At 33.8% G+C, this 23,798-nt stretch overlaps 1 protein-coding gene across 1 annotated transcript in view; it reads left to right on the plus strand.

Annotated features, from left to right (window-relative positions):
• Positions 1–21,861, plus strand: part of LOC123657783 (solute carrier family 46 member 3-like) — a 48,897-nt gene extending 27,036 nt beyond the window's left edge. The window contains exons 2-8 of the mRNA XM_045593296.1: positions 10,782–11,686; positions 13,617–13,776; positions 15,425–15,526; positions 16,190–16,327; positions 16,677–16,760; positions 20,891–21,047; positions 21,603–21,861. Of these exons, the coding sequence (XP_045449252.1) occupies positions 10,799–11,686; positions 13,617–13,776; positions 15,425–15,526; positions 16,190–16,327; positions 16,677–16,760; positions 20,891–21,047; positions 21,603–21,861 (1,788 nt within the window). The 5' untranslated portion in view covers positions 10,782–10,798. The remainder of the gene's footprint in view (positions 1–10,781; positions 11,687–13,616; positions 13,777–15,424; positions 15,527–16,189; positions 16,328–16,676; positions 16,761–20,890; positions 21,048–21,602) is intronic.
• Positions 21,862–23,798: the final 1,937 nt, after the last annotated feature.

Consider the following 23,798-nt stretch of genomic DNA (forward strand, 5'->3'; position numbering starts at 1 on the left):
TGGAGTATAAAATTTCACATACTTAACATTTTTGAATATCATATCAAAAATTGACCGCTCCAGCGGGATTCGAACCCGCGTCTTCGACATACCGTGTCGACGCTCTAGCCAATTAAGCTATGGAACGATATACTCGCTAGAGCGAAACTTTTGATATGATGATTTTTACTTTTCGGTTTAAGCGAACCGTGGCGCCGTCTATAGTGAGTTCTTTACAGAGACTCGTAACTATTCAAAGTTTCATATTACAATGAAAATCTTTGACAGGAGACGACACCATGCTATTTTTAATATGTACGATTTTTATTTTTTGTGTTACCCACAATTAGGAATTCTAAACATTTTTGAATATCATATCAAAAATTGACCGCTCCAGCGGGATTCGAACCCGCGTCTTCGACATACCGTGTCGACGCTCTAGCCAATTAAGCTATGGAACGATATACTCGCTAGAGCGAAACTTTTGATATGATGATTTTTACTTTTCGGTTTAAGCGAACCGTGGCGCCGTCTATAGTGAGTTCTTTACAGAGACTCGTAACTATTCAAAGTTTCATATTACAATGAAAATCTTTGACAGGAGACGACACCATGCTATTTTTAATATGTACGATTTTTATTTTTGTGTTACCCACAATTAGGAATTCTAAACATTTTTGAATATCATATCAAAAATTGACCGCTCCAGCGGGATTCGAACCCGCGTCTTCGACATACCGTGTCGACGCTCTAGCCAATTAAGCTATGGAACGATATACTCGCTAGAGCGAAACTTTTGATATGATGATTTTTACTTTTCGGTTTAAGCGAACCGTGGCGCCGTCTATAGTGAGTTCTTTACAGAGACTCGTAACTATTCAAAGTTTCATATTACAATGAAAATCTTTGACAGGAGACGACACCATGCTATTTTTAATATGTACGATTTTTATTTTTGTGTTACCCACAATTAGGAATTCTAAACATTTTTGAATATCATATCAAAAATTGACCGCTCCAGCGGGATTCGAACCCGCGTCTTCGACATACCGTGTCGACGCTCTAGCCAATTAAGCTATGGAACGATATACTCGCTAGAGCGAAACTTTTGATATGATGATTTTTACTTTTCGGTTTAAGCGAACCGTGGCGCCGTCTATAGTGAGTTCTTTACAGAGACTCGTAACTATTCAAAGTTTCATATTACAATGAAAATCTTTGACAGGAGACGACACCATGCTATTTTTAATATGTACGATTTTTATTTTTGTGTTACCCACAATTAGGAATTCTAAACATTTTTGAATATCATATCAAAAATTGACCGCTCCAGCGGGATTCGAACCCGCGTCTTCGACATACCGTGTCGACGCTCTAGCCAATTAAGCTATGGAACGATATACTCGCTAGAGCGAAACTTTTGATATGATGATTTTTACTTTTCGGTTTAAGCGAACCGTGGCGCCGTCTATAGTGAGTTCTTTACAGAGACTCGTAACTATTCAAAGTTTCATATTACAATGAAAATCTTTGACAGGAGACGACACCATGCTATTTTTAATATGTACGATTTTTATTTTTGTGTTACCCACAATTAGGAATTCTAAACATTTTTGAATATCATATCAAAAATTGACCGCTCCAGCGGGATTCGAACCCGCGTCTTCGACATACCGTGTCGACGCTCTAGCCAATTAAGCTATGGAACGATATACTCGCTAGAGCGAAACTTTTGATATGATGATTTTTACTTTTCGGTTTAAGCGAACCGTGGCGCCGTCTATAGTGAGTTCTTTACAGAGACTCGTAACTATTCAAAGTTTCATATTACAATGAAAATCTTTGACAGGAGACGACACCATGCTATTTTTAATATGTACGATTTTTATTTTTGTGTACCCACACATTAGGAATTCTAAACATTTTTGAATATCATATCAAAAATTGACCGCTCCAGCGGGGTTCGAACCCGCGTCTCCGACTGACCGACAATGTTTTGTGTATCTAGGCATTTTTATAACAAGTTTTTTTTGAGAATACCGGTATTTATTTTTCTTCAATTTTGAATAGTTACGAGTCTCTGTAAAGAACTCACTATAGACGGCGCCACGGTTCGCTTAAACCGAAAAGTAAAAATCATCATATCAAAAGTTTCGCTCTAGCGAGTATATCGTTCCATAGCTTAATTGGCTAGAGCGTCGACACGGTATGTCGAAGACGCGGGTTCGAATCCCGCTGGAGCGGTCAATTTTTGATATGATATTCAAAAATGTTTAGAATTCCTAATTGTGGGTAACACAAAAATAAAAATCGTACATATTAAAAATAGCATGGTGTCGTCTCCTGTCAAAGATTTTCATTGTAATATGAAACTTTGAATAGTTACGAGTCTCTGTAAAGAACTCACTATAGACGGCGCCACGGTTCGCTTAAACCGAAAAGTAAAAATCATCATATCAAAAGTTTCGCTCTAGCGAGTATATCGTTCCATAGCTTAATTGGCTAGAGCGTCGACACGGTATGTCGAAGACGCGGGTTCGAATCCCGCTGGAGCGGTCAATTTTTGATATGATATTCAAAAATGTTTAGAATTCCTAATTGTGGGTAACACAAAAATAAAAATCGTACATATTAAAAATAGCATGGTGTCGTCTCCTGTCAAAGATTTTCATTGTAATATGAAACTTTGAATAGTTACGAGTCTCTGTAAAGAACTCACTATAGACGGCGCCACGGTTCGCTTAAACCGAAAAGTAAAAATCATCATATCAAAAGTTTCGCTCTAGCGAGTATATCGTTCCATAGCTTAATTGGCTAGAGCGTCGACACGGTATGTCGAAGACGCGGGTTCGAATCCCGCTGGAGCGGTCAATTTTTGATATGATATTCAAAAATGTTTAGAATTCCTAATTGTGGGTAACACAAAAATAAAAATCGTACATATTAAAAATAGCATGGTGTCGTCTCCTGTCAAAGATTTTCATTGTAATATGAAACTTTGAATAGTTACGAGTCTCTGTAAAGAACTCACTATAGACGGTGCCACGGTTCGCTTAAACCGAAAAGTAAAAATCATCATATCAAAAGTTTCGCTCTAGCGAGTATATCGTTCCATAGCTTAATTGGCTAGAGCGTCGACACGGTATGTCGAAGACGCGGGTTCGAATCCCGCTGGAGCGGTCAATTTTTGATATGATATTCAAAAATGTTTAGAATTCCTAATTGTGGGTAACACAAAAATAAAAATCGTACATATTAAAAATAGCATGGTGTCGTCTCCTGTCAAAGATTTTCATTGTAATATGAAACTTTGAATAGTTACGAGTCTCTGTAAAGAACTCACTATAGACGGCGCCACGGTTCGCTTAAACCGAAAAGTAAAAATCATCATATCAAAAGTTTCGCTCTAGCGAGTATATCGTTCCATAGCTTAATTGGCTAGAGCGTCGACACGGTATGTCGAAGACGCGGGTTCGAATCCCGCTGGAGCGGTCAATTTTTGATATGATATTCAAAAATGTTTAGAATTCCTAATTGTGGGTAACACAAAAATAAAAATCGTACATATTAAAAATAGCATGGTGTCGTCTCCTGTCAAAGATTTTCATTGTAATATGAAACTTTGAATAGTTACGAGTCTCTGTAAAGAACTCACTATAGACGGCGCCACGGTTCGCTTAAACCGAAAAGTAAAAATCATCATATCAAAAGTTTCGCTCTAGCGAGTATATCGTTCCATAGCTTAATTGGCTAGAGCGTCGACACGGTATGTCGAAGACGCGGGTTCGAATCCCGCTGGAGCGGTCAATTTTTGATATGATATTCAAAAATGTTTAGAATTCCTAATTGTGGGTAACACAAAAATAAAAATCGTACATATTAAAAATAGCATGGTGTCGTCTCCTGTCAAAGATTTTCATTGTAATATGAAACTTTGAATAGTTACGAGTCTCTGTAAAGAACTCACTATAGACGGCGCCACGGTTCGCTTAAACCGAAAAGTAAAAATCATCATATCAAAAGTTTCGCTCTAGCGAGTATATCGTTCCATAGCTTAATTGGCTAGAGCGTCGACACGGTATGTCGAAGACGCGGGTTCGAATCCCGCTGGAGCGGTCAATTTTTGATATGATATTCAAAAATGTTTAGAATTCCTAATTGTGGGTAACACAAAAATAAAAATCGTACATATTAAAAATAGCATGGTGTCGTCTCCTGTCAAAGATTTTCATTGTAATATGAAACTTTGAATAGTTACGAGTCTCTGTAAAGAACTCACTATAGACGGCGCCACGGTTCGCTTAAACCGAAAAGTAAAAATCATCATATCAAAAGTTTCGCTCTAGCGAGTATATCGTTCCATAGCTTAATTGGCTAGAGCGTCGACACGGTATGTCGAAGACGCGGGTTCGAATCCCGCTGGAGCGGTCAATTTTTGATATGATATTCAAAAATGTTTAGAATTCCTAATTGTGGGTAACACAAAAATAAAAATCGTACATATTAAAAATAGCATGGTGTCGTCTCCTGTCAAAGATTTTCATTGTAATATGAAACTTTGAATAGTTACGAGTCTCTGTAAAGAACTCACTATAGACGGCGCCACGGTTCGCTTAAACCGAAAAGTAAAAATCATCATATCAAAAGTTTCGCTCTAGCGAGTATATCGTTCCATAGCTTAATTGGCTAGAGCGTCGACACGGTATGTCGAAGACGCGGGTTCGAATCCCGCTGGAGCGGTCAATTTTTGATATGATATTCAAAAATGTTTAGAATTCCTAATTGTGGGTAACACAAAAATAAAAATCGTACATATTAAAAATAGCATGGTGTCGTCTCCTGTCAAAGATTTTCATTGTAATATGAAACTTTGAATAGTTACGAGTCTCTGTAAAGAACTCACTATAGACGGCGCCACGGTTCGCTTAAACCGAAAAGTAAAAATCATCATATCAAAAGTTTCGCTCTAGCGAGTATATCGTTCCATAGCTTAATTGGCTAGAGCGTCGACACGGTATGTCGAAGACGCGGGTTCGAATCCCGCTGGAGCGGTCAATTTTTGATATGATATTCAAAAATGTTTAGAATTCCTAATTGTGGGTAACACAAAAATAAAAATCGTACATATTAAAAATAGCATGGTGTCGTCTCCTGTCAAAGATTTTCATTGTAATATGAAACTTTGAATAGTTACGAGTCTCTGTAAAGAACTCACTATAGACGGCGCCACGGTTCGCTTAAACCGAAAAGTAAAAATCATCATATCAAAAGTTTCGCTCTAGCGAGTATATCGTTCCATAGCTTAATTGGCTAGAGCGTCGACACGGTATGTCGAAGACGCGGGTTCGAATCCCGCTGGAGCGGTCAATTTTTGATATGATATTCAAAAATGTTTAGAATTCCTAATTGTGGGTAACACAAAAATAAAAATCGTACATATTAAAAATAGCATGGTGTCGTCTCCTGTCAAAGATTTTCATTGTAATATGAAACTTTGAATAGTTACGAGTCTCTGTAAAGAACTCACTATAGACGGCGCCACGGTTCGCTTAAACCGAAAAGTAAAAATCATCATATCAAAAGTTTCGCTCTAGCGAGTATATCGTTCCATAGCTTAATTGGCTAGAGCGTCGACACGGTATGTCGAAGACGCGGGTTCGAATCCCGCTGGAGCGGTCAATTTTTGATATGATATTCAAAAATGTTTAGAATTCCTAATTGTGGGTAACACAAAAATAAAAATCGTACATATTAAAAATAGCATGGTGTCGTCTCCTGTCAAAGATTTTCATTGTAATATGAAACTTTGCATAGTTACGAGTCTCTGTAAAGAACTCACTATAGACGGCGCCACGGTTCGCTTAAACCGAAAAGTAAAAATCATCATATCAAAAGTTTCGCTCTAGCGAGTATATCGTTCCATAGCTTAATTGGCTAGAGCGTCGACACGGTATGTCGAAGACGCGGGTTCGAATCCCGCTGGAGCGGTCAATTTTTGATATGATATTCAAAAATGTTTAGAATTCCTAATTGTGGGTAACACAAAAATAAAAATCGTACATATTAAAAATAGCATGGTGTCGTCTCCTGTCAAAGATTTTCATTGTAATATGAAACTTTGAATAGTTACGAGTCTCTGTAAAGAACTCACTATAGACGGCGCCACGGTTCGCTTAAACCGAAAAGTAAAAATCATCATATCAAAAGTTTCGCTCTAGCGAGTATATCGTTCCATAGCTTAATTGGCTAGAGCGTCGACACGGTATGTCGAAGACGCGGGTTCGAATCCCGCTGGAGCGGTCAATTTTTGATATGATATTCAAAAATGTTTAGAATTCCTAATTGTGGGTAACACAAAAATAAAAATCGTACATATTAAAAATAGCATGGTGTCGTCTCCTGTCAAAGATTTTCATTGTAATATGAAACTTTGAATAGTTACGAGTCTCTGTAAAGAACTCACTATAGACGGTGCCACGGTTCGCTTAAACCGAAAAGTAAAAATCATCATATCAAAAGTTTCGCTCTAGCGAGTATATCGTTCCATAGCTTAATTGGCTAGAGCGTCGACACGGTATGTCGAAGACGCGGGTTCGAATCCCGCTGGAGCGGTCAATTTTTGATATGATATTCAAAAATGTTTAGAATTCCTAATTGTGGGTAACACAAAAATAAAAATCGTACATATTAAAAATAGCATGGTGTCGTCTCCTGTCAAAGATTTTCATTGTAATATGAAACTTTGAATAGTTACGAGTCTCTGTAAAGAACTCACTATAGACGGCGCCACGGTTCGCTTAAACCGAAAAGTAAAAATCATCATATCAAAAGTTTCGCTCTAGCGAGTATATCGTTCCATAGCTTAATTGGCTAGAGCGTCGACACGGTATGTCGAAGACGCGGGTTCGAATCCCGCTGGAGCGGTCAATTTTTGATATGATATTCAAAAATGTTTAGAATTCCTAATTGTGGGTAACACAAAAATAAAAATCGTACATATTAAAAATAGCATGGTGTCGTCTCCTGTCAAAGATTTTCATTGTAATATGAAACTTTGAATAGTTACGAGTCTCTGTAAAGAACTCACTATAGACGGCGCCACGGTTCGCTTAAACCGAAAAGTAAAAATCATCATATCAAAAGTTTCGCTCTAGCGAGTATATCGTTCCATAGCTTAATTGGCTAGAGCGTCGACACGGTATGTCGAAGACGCGGGTTCGAATCCCGCTGGAGCGGTCAATTTTTGATATGATATTCAAAAATGTTTAGAATTCCTAATTGTGGGTAACACAAAAATAAAAATCGTACATATTAAAAATAGCATGGTGTCGTCTCCTGTCAAAGATTTTCATTGTAATATGAAACTTTGAATAGTTACGAGTCTCTGTAAAGAACTCACTATAGACGGCGCCACGGTTCGCTTAAACCGAAAAGTAAAAATCATCATATCAAAAGTTTCGCTCTAGCGAGTATATCGTTCCATAGCTTAATTGGCTAGAGCGTCGACACGGTATGTCGAAGACGCGGGTTCGAATCCCGCTGGAGCGGTCAATTTTTGATATGATATTCAAAAATGTTTAGAATTCCTAATTGTGGGTAACACAAAAATAAAAATCGTACATATTAAAAATAGCATGGTGTCGTCTCCTGTCAAAGATTTTCATTGTAATATGAAACTTTGAATAGTTACGAGTCTCTGTAAAGAACTCACTATAGACGGCGCCACGGTTCGCTTAAACCGAAAAGTAAAAATCATCATATCAAAAGTTTCGCTCTAGCGAGTATATCGTTCCATAGCTTAATTGGCTAGAGCGTCGACACGGTATGTCGAAGACGCGGGTTCGAATCCCGCTGGAGCGGTCAATTTTTGATATGATATTCAAAAATGTTTAGAATTCCTAATTGTGGGTAACACAAAAAATAAAAATCGTACATATTAAAAATAGCATGGTGTCGTCTCCTGTCAAAGATTTTCATTGTAATATGAAACTTTGAATAGTTACGAGTCTCTGTAAAGAACTCACTATAGACGGCGCCACGGTTCGCTTAAACCGAAAAGTAAAAATCATCATATCAAAAGTTTCGCTCTAGCGAGTATATCGTTCCATAGCTTAATTGGCTAGAGCGTCGACACGGTATGTCGAAGACGCGGGTTCGAATCCCGCTGGAGCGGTCAATTTTTGATATGATATTCAAAAATGTTTAGAATTCCTAATTGTGGGTAACACAAAAATAAAAATCGTACATATTTCACATACTTATTGTTTGTATAGAAAAGTGCATAATCCTATGTTTTTAATTATGCATAAAAATACATTACACACTACCATGTATTTGACACACATGCATAATATATGAGTATACTCTTCTTTTTAACCGACTTCAAAAAAAGGAGGAGGTTACTCAATTCGACCGTATATATTTTTTAACCGACTTCCAAAAAAGGAGGAGGTTCTCAATTCGACTGTATTTTTTTTTTATGTATGTTACATCAGAACTTTTGACCGGGTGGACCGATTTCGACAAATTTTGTTTTAATCGAAAGGTGGTGTGTGCCAATTGGTCCCATTTAAATTTATTTGAGATCTAACAACTACTTTTCGAGTTATATCTAATAATGCGTTTTTACTTGATGCTTTTTTCGTCGACCTACGTTGTATTATACCGCATAACTTTCTACTGGATGTACCGATTTTGATAATTCTTTTTTTGTTGGAAAGGGGATATCCCTAGTTTGGTACCGTGATAAGGAAATCAGGATCTGATGATGGGATCCCAGAGAAATCGAGGGAAACTTTCGAAAATCCGTAATAACTTTTTACTGGGTGTACCGATTTTCATAATTTTTAATTTAATCGAAAGCTGATGTTTATCATGTGGTCACATATAAATTTTATCGAGATCTGATAACTACTTTTTGAGTAATCTTTGATAACGCGTAGTTGCCTGGCTATTTTTTCGTCGATCTACGTTGTATTACTTGTCGATGTAATTGAAGTCGGTTTTTTTTCGTTTGCGAGCAAACACAATTATTTTATGTATGTTCGGAGATAACTTCTTCGTTTATGAACCGATTTTGATAATTCTTTTTTTGTTGGAAAGGAGATATTCATAGTTTGGTACTATGACAAGGAAACCAGGATCTGATGATGGGATCCCAGAGACACCGAGGGAAACTTTCAAAAATCGTAAGGGTAACTAGTAAATTTAATCATGTTTTCATTAAGTACTATAAATCACTACTATTTAATAAAGGTCTGGAGTCGATCTGATGATGGAGAAGAAAGATAGTCGAGGGAACTCTTCAACAATTCATAGCAATTACCTGCTTCTTGAACTTAATTCGTTTCTATTGATGAAAACTTTGCACCTTTATGAGTTATAAGTGCCATTAAAGTCTGATGATGGAGACGAAAGATAGTCGAGGGAACTTTTCAACGATTTATAGCAATTACCTACTGTTTGAACTTAATTCGTTTCTATTGATGAGAACTTTGCACCTGTATGAGTTTTAAGTGCCATTACAGTCTGATGATGGAGACGAAAGTTAGTCGAGGGAACTCTTTAACGATTTAAAGCAATTACCTGTTGTTTGAACTTAATTCGTTTCTATTGATGAGAACTTTGCATATATATGAGTTACAAGTGCCATTAAAGTCTGATGATGGAGACGAACGATAGTCGAGGGAACTTTTCAACGATTTAAAGCAATTACCTGCTGTGTTATCATCTGTGTCGCAGGACCAGGTTTGATGATGGAGCCCATAAACACTCCAGGGAATTTCTCAACAATTTACAGCAGTTACCTTTTGCTGTTTGACGACCGCTTTGATATAATGGTGCATGTACCGTGTCGGCGGCGCCTAAACACCGACGGTCGCGGGTTCTATTCCCGCTCGGAGTTGATATTTATGTTTATACAAATATTTATTTTCGGTCTAGTTGTTAATCCTTGTGGTTCTCCCAACCTAGCCTCGGAGAACACGCTAGGCTGTCAGTCCCGTTTGTTATTACGTACACCTGATAGCGAACTTTACTCATACTACTCATTTTGAAGTTGGTGCCAAGTAAATACTACAACAACCTGGCTACAACAACAAATACAAACAACACACACACAACAAACAAGTACAAAAAATATTATTAGATATGTCAAAACAATAACAGAATAATAACAGTATTCAACCTAATAGTCAATGAAACAAATTACATACAACTTACGAGTAGATACTAGAGTAGTTAATGTTTTACTTGGCACCGACTTCAAAATTATAAAATATTTATTTAATCATTTCTGATTAACTAAATCATAATACGAATTACTTTGTACTAAGTAAATTTATTTTTCACTTTTTAGTTTCCATTTTGAAGTCGGTTTTTTTTTGTTAAAAAATATTTTTTAATAATATTAATTACGTGAAGGAAAAACTTTGTACCTCTTCTTACGAAAATTGCGCGGACAGAGCAGTATGAAATTTTGCACACATATAGTTTATATAGAGAAAAAATGCAGAATGCTAATATATATTTATATTTTGCTTAAAAATTAATCAAATCAATAATAAAAAAAAAAACATCTTTAACAACAGAACTTTAATAATGTTTAAAGTAGTAATATAAAATAATTATGGTCGAATTTTGACCACAAGGCGATTACTAGTAATTTTTAAATGGTAAAGTATTAGCAAAACTTATAATTTTTTAGAAACATCTCGCAAACATATAAAAGTAGATTTAACATCACATAGTTAAAATATATATAACTCCATAATTGTTTTCTAATTTTTATTTATATGTTTCAGATATTTAATCCAAAATAATGACGATTGATGAGAAAACGGATAAAAAAGAAAAGAATGAAATGGATAAATCAAATAAAATTAATAGTAATAAAAACGTAATAGCAAACGAAACTTTAAGAAATAGTTTTATAAAAAATAATGAAAAATTAAAAATTAAAAAGGATGATACAGAGAATGATCCTTTAAAAGGTCTAAGTATATTCCAAAAAGCAAAACTTATGATCTCCTTAATAACGGTAGAACCAATTTTAGCATGCTTTGTTATGCCGTCTGTTTTGTCAGCTTTAGCTACACAGAACTTGTATCTGGATAAGGCCTGTAGAGTTAATTTGGGGTTTGAACACCACATATGTGACGCACTGACTAAAAGAGAAACTGCTAATTATACGTTTGAAGAAGAAGCAGTACAAACTTTAGTAGCTTCAGTAGCTGGATGGAAAACAGTATTACAATCATTTTTACCATGTGGAATACTAATATTCGTCGGAGCGTATAGTGATAGAATTGGACAAAGAAAATTTTGTATGCTTTTACCTATCGTCGGAGAATTCTTAACTAGTATAGGTCTTATTGTAAATACTTATTTCTTTCACCAACTACCAGTCGAAGTAGCTGCTGTGACAGAAGCAATATTTCCAGCTTTAACTGGAGGCTGGTTTACCATGTTTATAGGCGTATTCAGTTACATAGCGGATGTGACTACGGAGGAACAAAGGACGTTACGAATTGGAATTGTGAACCTATTTTATTCTTTAGGAGTGCCGTTAGGTGCGGCTCTTAGTGGAATATTGGTGCGAAAAATTGGTTTATACGGTGTTTTCTCATTAAGTGCAACTATTTACGTATTGAGCTTCTTCTACGGATATTATAGGATTAAAGAGGTCAAAAGAAGCGATATTCAGTTGGTATGTACACATTTCAGGTTTTTTTTTGATAAATCTTATTGATGTTAAGTGGGATTTTCGGAATTTATTTTAATAAATAATTTTAAGTTTCAACTTATAAAGTTTTATTAGAGTAAAAAAATGTTATATGTCTTTGGAAATCTTTTAAAAGTCATACTAATATTTGTCTTTTATTAAAACAGTCTCATTTTAATTTTCCCTATTACCATTTATGTTCCTAATAACTGTTTGGATAAAGCATTCACTATTAAAAGGAGTTACATATATCTACATTTAACTTTACCACACGTTAACTTACTAAAACTTATAAGGTTTAAAAGGAATTTTTATTCCTAAAAAGTCCATCGATAAGAAATAAAGTAGGAACGAGATATGGCCATGAATAATTGGCGTTGCGTCTTCGGTTACATAATAGGCCACGAGTTCAATGACTAAATCAGATAATAATCGAGCGTAACAATAGAAAAAGTCCATCAACTTGACCTAGTTTGGTGTCAATCTCGCTTGAAAGGAAGGACAAAAGTAAATAAATATTTTCTGGAATGTACTACGTATCCAAAAGTCAAAGTTTTCTGACTCATTTAGGATATAATAACATTAGAATCAAGTGTACCTAAGTCCTTGCAGTTCTTTTTTTTTATGTCACTAGGTCGGCAAACAAGCGTACGGCTCACCTGATGGTAAGCGATTACCGTAGCTTATAGACACCTGCAACACGAGAAGCATCGCAAGCGCGTTGCCGACCCCATCCCCAATCCCCCCAGGAGCTCTGATCACCTTACTCACCAACAGGAACACAATACTGCTTGAAAACTGTATTATTTAGCTGTGATCTTCTCTAAGGTCGAGGTACTACCCCAGTCGGGCTGCTCCATATTTTGAGCAGGAAATTCCTGCTGTGCCCTACCTCGGTTAAAAGCTCATGAGCTGGGTTCAAGGCTAATGTAAGGGACATGCAAACACAAAATGCAGTTGCAATGGTAAACTTACCATTCGTATAAAGTCCTCACTCGTATGTTTCAAAGTACTAAAAAAGTGGAAAGATAGTTAGATTTGGCTCATAATTAGGTTCATTGTATGTGCAGAGCAGAAAACATAACGTAAAATTATATTAGAATCTAACGGTTAGATTAATAGCACTTAGATTGAATTCGATTGTCCGTAGCGATTACTTTGTTTTTTTATAAGATTATCAAGCTTTCGTTTTACCATTTTGTAATTTTAATAAAGATTAAAAGCATATTTTGTTTTAGCACACGAATAGTAGACGACAAGTCACATATCTATTATAAATCATTTTATGCCTAAAATTAAATATTTATTGTAGACTAATATCAAGAAACCCTTTGTACATATAAATTATTTAATTAAAATTATTAAGTGAATTGTTTGAAAATTATTTGATGATGTAGTAATTTAATATTGACATTGTAATTTAAGAGTACATTCTGTGTTTTGTTTAATGGAAGACCTATATCACGTTACGGTGAATGTGTACGGAATGAAGTCGACTGACGGGTAAACGGAACGGGAAGTTTAACTAACTGCACGAATAGTGCCCCCCAGCCAATCACGCAAAAAAGAACAACAACAACTAACTGCATTTTGGCTTACCTTCTATCACAGGAGTTCAAAAAGCTGTACAAAATATGAAACTAATACGCGTAGATTGTATTACATATTTTAATAAGACCTGTGTGAGTGGCATCGTCAAACTGACGAAACTAACATTCTTATAAAGAAATAAAATAAACTTAATTAGGCTACACTCCAGTTAGTCTGTAGTAAGTAACTCCTTTTTCGTGTTTCCTTCGTATATTTTAAGTACAGTCTACAGTAAAGCTAACATTTTGTTGGAGACATTGTATTTCTATACATGTAAAAGTATTACTAATAAACAAGTAAACATCCATCATACTATTTTTTTTAGAAAAAGACAAGTAACTGTTGTGAATGGCTGCGAGATTTCTTTGACACGCGTTACGTTAAAGACACCCTGATGGTTGCCTTCAAACGCGGTCCCAACAATAGAAGACTACGAGTTATAATGCTTGTCGTTGTTTTATGTGTTGTAATTGGACCTATTTACGGTAAGTTGAAAGACTATATAACATTTAAAAATATAATAAACTAATTTGAAAAGCCCAGTCTTTATTTTTAAAATAGGAATTCTACTTCGCTGAATCGCAGTTAAAAGAGAACAATTAGGTATAGGTATTATTGTTGCTGACCAACCTAAAGTTTTATTATCTCTAGGAAATCGATAGACAGGTTCTACCACAGTATTGGTAGAGCTGTTAGTGTTGTACTATTGAAACCTGTTTATACTTGACGGTAGATCCCGTTATATCAAAACCTCCCCTGCTAAAAGTTCCAAATAAAAATCGATGACTGTATTGAAAGTTATTGTAAACTATCGTGTGTTTGAAACAGGGATTCCAAAAATTTCATACAATTTTTATACATATTTTATCTAGGCTATCTGGATCCAGATAGATCTACTGGAATTCAGAATCGTCATCTTCTCGACCTCAGATCGCCCGTAATTTATTTTTTCTTTCATTTTCGTTGTATTCTCTTTCTTTTATAATGGGTTTCATCCTACTATAATTATTTTTTTGGTTTTCATAAGCTATCTGCACTGGTCTAAATCCTAAGATATCGCGGATCTAAAATTGTTACATTCTGCATTATATGCACACAAATGTCACGTAAATAAATAGTCAGGCTCTTAATATTAAATTAAAATTATCTAAATAATAATGCCAACCTGTGTTTCTTATACGCATAAAATATACAAAGAAGGATTTAATTGATTGCGCTCAAGTATTTGCAGAAATTGACTTCTCTTAAGCGATAATCTCAAAAGGACTTCGCTTTCTCCTTGCATTTTTGTCTAATTTGAACGGACTATAATATGAAATTGAATATTACATGCTGTAGCTAAAAATATGTATCGGTCAATTAACGTAACTGTATGTAGTATGTAAATAAATTGAACCAAATTACATAATATATAACATATACATAACATAACATATTATAGTTTTTTGACTTCATGCAAAACGTTCTTAAAAGATTTTTTTTTCTGACAAACCGCGTGAACGCAAGTATCGACATTTCAAATACTATTTGTCTTAAATCGTAAACAGCTAAAATAAATCAAAGTCAAGGGTACTAAAATGGTATCGTTGTATAATATATAAGTTAAATCAGGTGAATATTTTGCAACGTAACGCTACTCTCGACTGTCCACTATTTCCTGCTGTTGACAGCCGTTTGCGTCATTCATTTTCAATATGCATAATTGAAAATGTGTAAAAACTTTAATAAAAAGTGACCCGTAAATAATAATTACTACAATGACTTGGTATAAATTGGATCGAAATGTTCTTAAGACACGAATAAATTGTGTTTATTGTTATTTTTGTTGGTTATAGGCAATGGTTATGAAAGCTATGTTATCTCTTGTACATTTGTACAGATGTATGACATAAAAATATTTGTTTATAAAACATTTGGTTTACGTAATTATTAATTGATACCTTTCGTACCACAATTTGTAGTGACTAACAAAGTACCTAACAATTTAGTCTAAAAACCCCCCAAAAGTACCTTAAATTTGTTTTGTAAACAAACAGTAATTGCAAACAGTTTTTTATTTAGGAACCGTATTAAGTAGGTACGTACTTCTGATGTTACATACATACCTAATTGACTTCAATTTTTAAATTTCAGGAGAGTTATCCGTGATGTATCTGTTCACGAGGTACCGGTTTAACTGGAACGAAGTGGATTTTAGCATGTTTTCGACTTATGCCATGTGCACTTCTCTCGTCGGTACGTAATATTGCGGTAGTATGCCTATTGAGATTAACAATGCTTCCTTGTTGGATAGATGACGTTAGTAACAACTTATAACTTATCTGATAAAAGATAATGGATTCATTGTATGGAGACAGATTCACGTTATTCTTATTTTTAAATTATATAAACCATAAGGGTAAAATTTTTTTTTTATATTTTTCAACTTAACCACAATAATTGAAAATAATTTGTAAGATGTATCTTTATAAAACTAAAATTAAAATTAGGTATAATGATTATTTTAAAGAAATAAGCATTTTTGAAATTCTTAAGTAGGTAACTACTAATGATATAGTATCTAAAAATAACTTAAAACAGTAAGACATAAAAACACGTAAAACGTTATTCCAAACTAGAAAAAAATCTACATTCATAACCATTTAATTCATTGTTGATGACTGTTTTGCTAATTATAATAAAAACTAATTACATTTTAGAAATAATTTTCATATTTTCGATTCAGGAATGTTTTTAATTAATAATTGATTGTTATCAATGTAAGATTGATTGTAACCATTGTAATTGATTGAAGTTGCTCGAGTTTACTATTATATTATTTAGTATTTATATGTATATATAATTTTACAAATATGTACAAAACAAAAAAAATGCATATTGTCGTTTGCGTGTTCACAGGGACGCTATTTTCCGTTGGAGTGTTCAGCCACCTGTTAAAATTTGATGATGCTATTATCGGAGTGATCTCTTGCATGAGCAAGATATTATCAGGCTTTATGTACGCCTTCTCAACAAAAACTTGGCAAATATACATTGGTACGATTTATTTTATTTAATAAGTATATTGATGTACGGTAATTTTGTTCTTCTGAAGTTTTTATCTACTTTAAAAACAGTGCAATTTAATTAAGGAATACATAAATTATTACAGTAGGTATATTTTAAAATGTAGTAAAATGCAATATAAATATTACAATATAATACTGCCATTTTTACATAATTAATTTATTATCATAATCGTATTATTGGAGGCCTATGACCAGCAGTAGACTGCGATAGGCTGAAGTGAATATCAATTTTGTAATAGGTAGGCTAGTGATAAGTATTAATTGCTAAGATATTTAAAAAAATTCTTATTTTTTTTATTAACCACTGTTTTTTTTAGCACCGTTAATTGAAATTTTCAATGGTACTTCGTTCATTGCAATGAGGTCGATGGTTTCAAAACTAGTGGGAAAGGATGAATTAGGTGAGTGTTATTGTTACAATTATTACGAAATATATTTTTGAAATTGAAGTTTTACTTACTTTCTTTACCTTAGAATCGTTGTGATTTGAAACTCGATGAATCGATAATTTTGTTTGCTCGCAAACGAAAAAAAACCGATTTCAATTACATCGACGAGTAATACAACGTAGATCGACGAAAAAATAGTCAAGTAACTACGCGTTATCAAAGATTACTCAAAAAGTAGTTATCAGATCTTAATAAAATTTATATGTGACCACATGATAAACATCAGCTTTCGATTAAATTAAAAATTATTAAAATCGGTACACCCAGTAAAAAGTTATTGCGGATTTTCAAGAGTTTCCCTCGATTTCTCTGGGATCCCATCATCAAATCCTGGTTTACTTATCATGGTACTAAACTAGGGATATTTCCTTTCCAACAAAAAAAAGAATTATCAAAATCGGTACATCCAGTAGAAAGTTGTGCGGTATAATACAACGTAGGTCGACGAAAAAAGCGTCAAGTAAAAACGCATGATTAGATATAACTCGAAAAGTAGTTGTAAGATCTCAAATAAATTTAAATGGGACCAATTGACACACACCACCTTTCGATTAAAAAAAAATTGTCAAAATCGGTCCACACGGTCAAAAGTTCTGATGTAACATTCATTAAAAAAAAACAGTCGAATTGAGAACCTCCTCCTTTTTTGGAAGTAGGTTAAAAATGACGCCGCGTTTGCGCAAAGGTCACAGCACTGGTTTGTTGCTATTGTTGCTGGCGGTTGCGGGTTCGATTCCCGCACATGAGAAACATTTGTATTGGCTATACAGATTTTTGCCGTGGTCTGGGTGTTTGTGCAGTCTTTGTGGGTTTACCCACCGTGCTTCGGAGAGCATGTTATGTATCATGTACACCTGATAGGAGTCGTTACTCATAGTAGGGAATTTATTCGCCAACTTGCGTTAGAGCAGTGTATGGATTAATCTCTAATCCTTCTCCTACATGGGGAAGGAGGCCTATGCCCAGCAGTGGGATATTACAGGCTGAAACGAAACGAAAATGTGTCACGTTAAGGAACAAACACATCATATATGTGTGTTATAGGAGAGAATGAGATAGAATATATTACCCAGTATTTATATTCTTGGTAATCTCCCTCTCTCTCACAGGCTACTTTTCAAGTTTTATTTCTATGATGTATGAATTGCACACACGCACTTGTCATCTGCTTATTAAAAATACAAAAGTAAAAAGTTATTTATAAATAAATAGTTACTTAGCTACGAATGATTTGGTTTTATTCCTTAAAACAACAAACTTTAAACAACAAAAAAAGTAGATACTTACCTACATAGTTGCATTTCTTCAATTACATCGACAAGTTATACAACGTAGGTAGACAAAATAGTCAAGAAAATACGCGCTATCAAAGATATATATATATATATATATATATATATATATATATATATATATATATATATATATATATATATATATATATATATGATACTAGCAATCAGTAGGTAGAATTAAATGCCGAAATATATTAAAGTGATGCAAATGTATGGCATAAACGTACGGCCAGTGAGAAATACAATGCAATAAAATTGATTTGAACCAATAGTTATGTGCTTAAAACTTAGGAATTCTTTTCGATTTTAATAGCTTGGTCTGTTTCTACACATCCGGTTGACTATAACCTTGTGTTTTTTGCTATCAGATAGTAAGAACTAAGATTTTAGCTACACAATAAGTCAAAACTTAAAAAAAGTCCATCAAATATATTTTTTAACCGACTTCCAAAAAAGGAGGAGGTTCTCAATTCGACTGTATTTTTTTTATGCATGTTACATTAGAACTTTTGACCGGGTGGACCGATTTCGACCATTTTTTTTTTAATTGAAAGGTGGTGTGTGTCAATTGGTCCCATTTAAATTTATTTGAGATCTAACAACTACTTTTCGAGTTATATCTAATAACGCGTTTTTACTTAACGCTTTTTTCGTCGACCTACGTTGTATTATTTCATAATAAGCACATTACCTCTCGGAAACCTCATCTCGCTTACCTACTGTGAAATTATAGCTGCCTAATAAAGATTTTTATTTTAGCTGACGATTAACATAGTATTACGAAAGATAATTAAATTATGTACTTATCTTTTTTAATAAATCTTTTTTATTCCATTTTTCGATGATAAATAAATAGTATGTCGTTTTGTTTAGGTTACGTTATGTACCTACGTTATTTACTCGTAATTAGTAGGTACCTATGTGATGTAATGGTTAGTAGAGAACAAAATATTTAAAAAAAAATTACTATCAAAACATACCGACACAGCCCTACTGGTTTCTGGTAATAGTTTTGAGGCTGCCAGGAATCATGTCATAAATGCTATGGGGGTCGTTATGGAATGCCTTGCTGAAAATCGTCTGACGCTAAATTAGGATAAGACACAAATTGTTAAATTTGATATAAGTAAAACAAACCATGAAAGGGATGCATTTCTTGACAACATCACATTGCACTCCTGTGAGCAGAGTTCAAATCTATGCGGATGCAAAGCTCTTAAAACAGTAAGCACTGTCAAATATTTGGGAGTAACTTTGGATAGGAGACTTGATTGGCATGTCCATGTAAATAATATCACAGTGAGAGTTCGGCGACAGATTTATGTTTTCAAAAATCTCCGCAATTCAGCTAATAGTGACACCCTTTTCTTGGTCTACCGTGGGTTATGCCAATCAATTGTGTCTTACTGTATATCAGTTTGGGGTTGTGTTAATAAGTCTTCTTTGCTCACACTCGAGCGTGCTCAACGAGCCATCCTGAAGGTCCATAATACGACAAAAGCGAACATACCCAACTGACCAACTTTACTCTCAATGTAAAGTACTCACCGTTAGACAGTTGGCCGTTATTCGTATGATACTTCGTAAAAATTCCTCATCCCCTTTTGCACAAGCTTCTGTTCAATCTAAATCAAGAAGAATATAGCTTCCATCAATTCCCACATACTAGATGTCGTACATCGTGGGCTAGTAACCAAAGTGGGGCTTTGAGTTCCAAAGTATACAATAATATTGACAGGATTATACATATTTATTCACTTACCTACAGAAAAGTCAAACAGGTTGCTCAGAATTTCCTACTTACATTGAACTACAATGATACCGAGGAACTGCTTAAGTGAAAGCATTTGAAATCTATATCTTGGTCTGCTCTGGTCAGTGGTTTAACCCGATCCCAAGAACTTAGTCGTAGGGCTGGCAGGGGCGGCACGCAGATACAATGCACACACACAGACCCACACACACACACACATACACAAACTCACTCTCTCTTTCTCTCTTTCACTCACACTGTTACTGGCGGACAGGCACACATCACTCCAGATACATGTCATAAATATGAAAAAAAGAATATATATATATATGTATGTATAAAAATATATATGTAAAAAATATGTTTGTATAATAAGACAAAACACCAAACATATGCATATATCTAACTTGTGCTATATATAATTACTGGAGGAATCACTGCCTGCTTAAGATACAGGACTTTCCTACTTTAGGCGGCAGGGGTTTAAAATTCAGTGCACAGATATATTATTAAATAATTAAAATAAGCATATACAAAATAAATAAGCATATAAAGTCTATGAATCCAAGAGTCTTAAAAGACACCAATAAGGTTCTTTATAGTTTAAGCGAGCACTTAAAAATAAATTAATATGATTAAAGGATTAAGGAAATACGTAATGAATAGATTAGAAATAGAACTTCCTTACATATATACTGTTTTGTCTGTATTTTATAACGTAACTACAACTATATGTCTGAAATTGTAAAATATTTTCTGTTTCTGTTTAATAAATTTCATTTCATTTCATTTCAACGTAACATTTACTCATATTTGTATCTACGTTTTATGAGTAGCCTATTTATGCTGAAAAAATAGAAATATCAACGACATTACTTCAGTGACTTTTTCGTAATATACTTACTTATAATACCTCCTGCACTATAGTTAAAGCTGCTCCTGAAAGTAGTCTAGATGTGTTATCAAATAATTTAAAAAGTTCAACCTAATCTATAATCTTTTAAAACAGTTTAAACAAGGTATTTTGTTTACAGGGAAGGTGAACTCTTTCTTCGGAGTGGCAGAAGCAATGATGCCCCTGGTGTATGCTCCTATGTATACGACGGTGTACAGTGCAACTATTAAAACCTTCCCTGGGGCCTTCTTCCTCCTTGGTGGGGGGCTGACTGTACCAGCTGTACTTATATTTTTGTGAGTACTTGTAACACATACGAACATATATTTTAGGGCATCAGTTACATCGACAAGTGATACACCGTAGGGACACGAAAATATAGTCAAGTAAACACGCGTTATCAAAGATTACTCAATAAGTAGTAATACGATCTCGATCAAATTTTCTTCTTTTTAGTCGAATACTTTTGATACTGCGCTGCCGCGGTACAGGGTGGGATGTTCGGTGGGTCGATAACATTTCCGAGGGTAGCTCCTCTGGCGATATGCTTCTATATTCGTTTGTTAGGACCCAGTAGACTTTATGATAACGTCTATCCAGTGGGTTGGCGATCGACCGCGTGCACTCTTTCTTTCCAACTGACCCTGAACTACCAGTCATTCCAAAGAGTTCTCATTTCTATAGATGTGACTAAAGAACTTCAGTATTAGTCGGGCAACCCGAGTATTATCCGGAATCTCATAACGACTACAGCTCTCCTCTATCTTTGTCCAAAAGCAGGGTTCAAGAAAGTGTAAAACTTAAATGTAGGCTTATTTAATGCTAATGTAATAAATTTTATTTATTGACAGATGGTTATATTTGGCAAATAAGAAATATAATGACGCCAATTCTCAACAAAATCTTAGAGAAGCTCAAGTAGCAGAACATAAACCGGAAAAGATCGGTATCGACAACAAAGCTTTCGAAAACGAGGACAAGAGTAAGATACCGAACAATACTGATCCGTCAAATCAGTTAGAAGATACGGAAAAGTTCGAAAAAACCGTCAGCCAATCTCAAATCGAAATGGGCTTTACAGAGAGTATGCTTTGTACTAGTAAATTGTAGCATTTAAAGATGTAGCACAAAATCAACAAGCACAGGGCTCCACACCACAGTGAAATATTTAGCACTATAATTTTCACCGACTAACACCAACAAAAAGGAATTTCTCACTAGCCCGGTGGCGCAGTTTGTACTGGCTCTGCTTTCTGTTCCGCGGGTTGCGGGTTCGATTCCCGCCTGAGTCTGGGTGTAATATATGTATTTATAAATTTATATATGTATTATTTCTATGTAAGTATATTTATAGTAAATATTTAGCTACAACAGTCGGCTGTTACCTGTAACACAAGCATTAAGTTGCTTAACATAGGAACTGTTGACCCTGAGGGTATGTTATATTTATTTATTTATTCATACAAGGACCATTTCACATGCATGCGTTTTGTCAATATTTTTCATTCTATGGTTACGGAAGCCATAAAACCGGCTCCAATTCGAACTTACTTATTAAGTTATTATTAGATTAAAATAGTATTTTAGGTGTTATCAAGTTGATACAGGCTGGTCAAAATTCAATAAACATTATAATTTTTCTATTATTTTGTTTATCGGTATCATTTCACTTGTAAATTTTGTTAAAAGATAATTTAAATATTATTTTATATTTATAATATTTTAGAAATATTTATTTCACATTTTTAGCAAAATTTTTAAATATAGAACAATAAATATATATTTTTCTTTTAAAAGTTTTGGCGATACTGAATTTTTCAAAATCGTAGTTATTCATCAGAATTACTCATATAATTGATTTGCTACTTTTTAATGCAATTTTTATTTTAAAAAACAAAAACAAGTACCTAGGTACATGTGATTGTTTTAAGTGATACGACTACATTATATAATTTTTCCCCTTAACAGACGAGAATGCGACATTGAAATTATAGTAAGTAATTAAAAACGGAAAGATGCCTGTGATATGTATAATGATGCTAAAACAACGTGTATACTATTAAAAATAGTTTTAATATATATTACATAATTTATAAATATTTTATATAGCCACGATATTATGACTGTGATGGGATTTAATAATTTTAATCTGAAGAAATTATTATTGTTAATAATATATTATTTTACAGATATTAATCCTGTGATTCTAATTATTAAAATCGATTTAAATATATTTTTTATTTAGGTACTTAAGACATTATTTAATTAATATTATTATATTGAGGAGTATAAAATCGATTTCCATTTTGAGTATTAGGTAACTATTGTTTTTAATATATAATAAAATTATGATGACTATTAAGTACTTATACAGTAAACACAGTAAATATAGGCGTATAACTTAAGTTGAAAATTAAATAAATTATTTGTTTTACAATTTTTGTTTTATTATACGGTATAGACTATGGATATTTTATATATAATTATTACTATTTCCCTAATTTTTTTGTAATCGTATGGATACTATAACATAATACTCCTTTTTGTAGATATCATCATCTTACAAACATCATACTTATATTATAATAAATATAAGAAATTTTTAAAGGTAAATAATGGCCTATCGAATACAAGCAAATTTTCTGTATGAACGAGTAGTTCATGAGTTTAGCGCGTTAAAACAAACTCTTCAGCCTAAACATATTACTAAAGATGAATGCCTTTAGCGAGTAATAGTTAATTAGTCGTAGATATTTTTTTTGAGTAAATCTGTTAATGTTGTTATTTTAATAGGATAAATTCTCATGAGTTATACAGACTCGTCAGACTCTACACACGTGCTGATTTATCATACTTCATACTCTTTATTATTTTGGGTCATATTTTATTATATTTATATAAAATATTTATTATATGTATAGATAATAAAAAAATGGACATTAAATGTGATGATAAAAAGGACTGTTTTACTTATTTCTTTCTATAATATTAGTTATTTTTTGAGCTATGTTAAGTTATTCTTGGATCTTATATAATTTTCAGTATTA

Source organism: Melitaea cinxia, chromosome 11 (genome assembly GCF_905220565.1).
Source record: "Melitaea cinxia chromosome 11, ilMelCinx1.1, whole genome shotgun sequence".
NCBI classification, from domain to species: Eukaryota; Metazoa; Arthropoda; class Insecta; order Lepidoptera; family Nymphalidae; genus Melitaea; species Melitaea cinxia.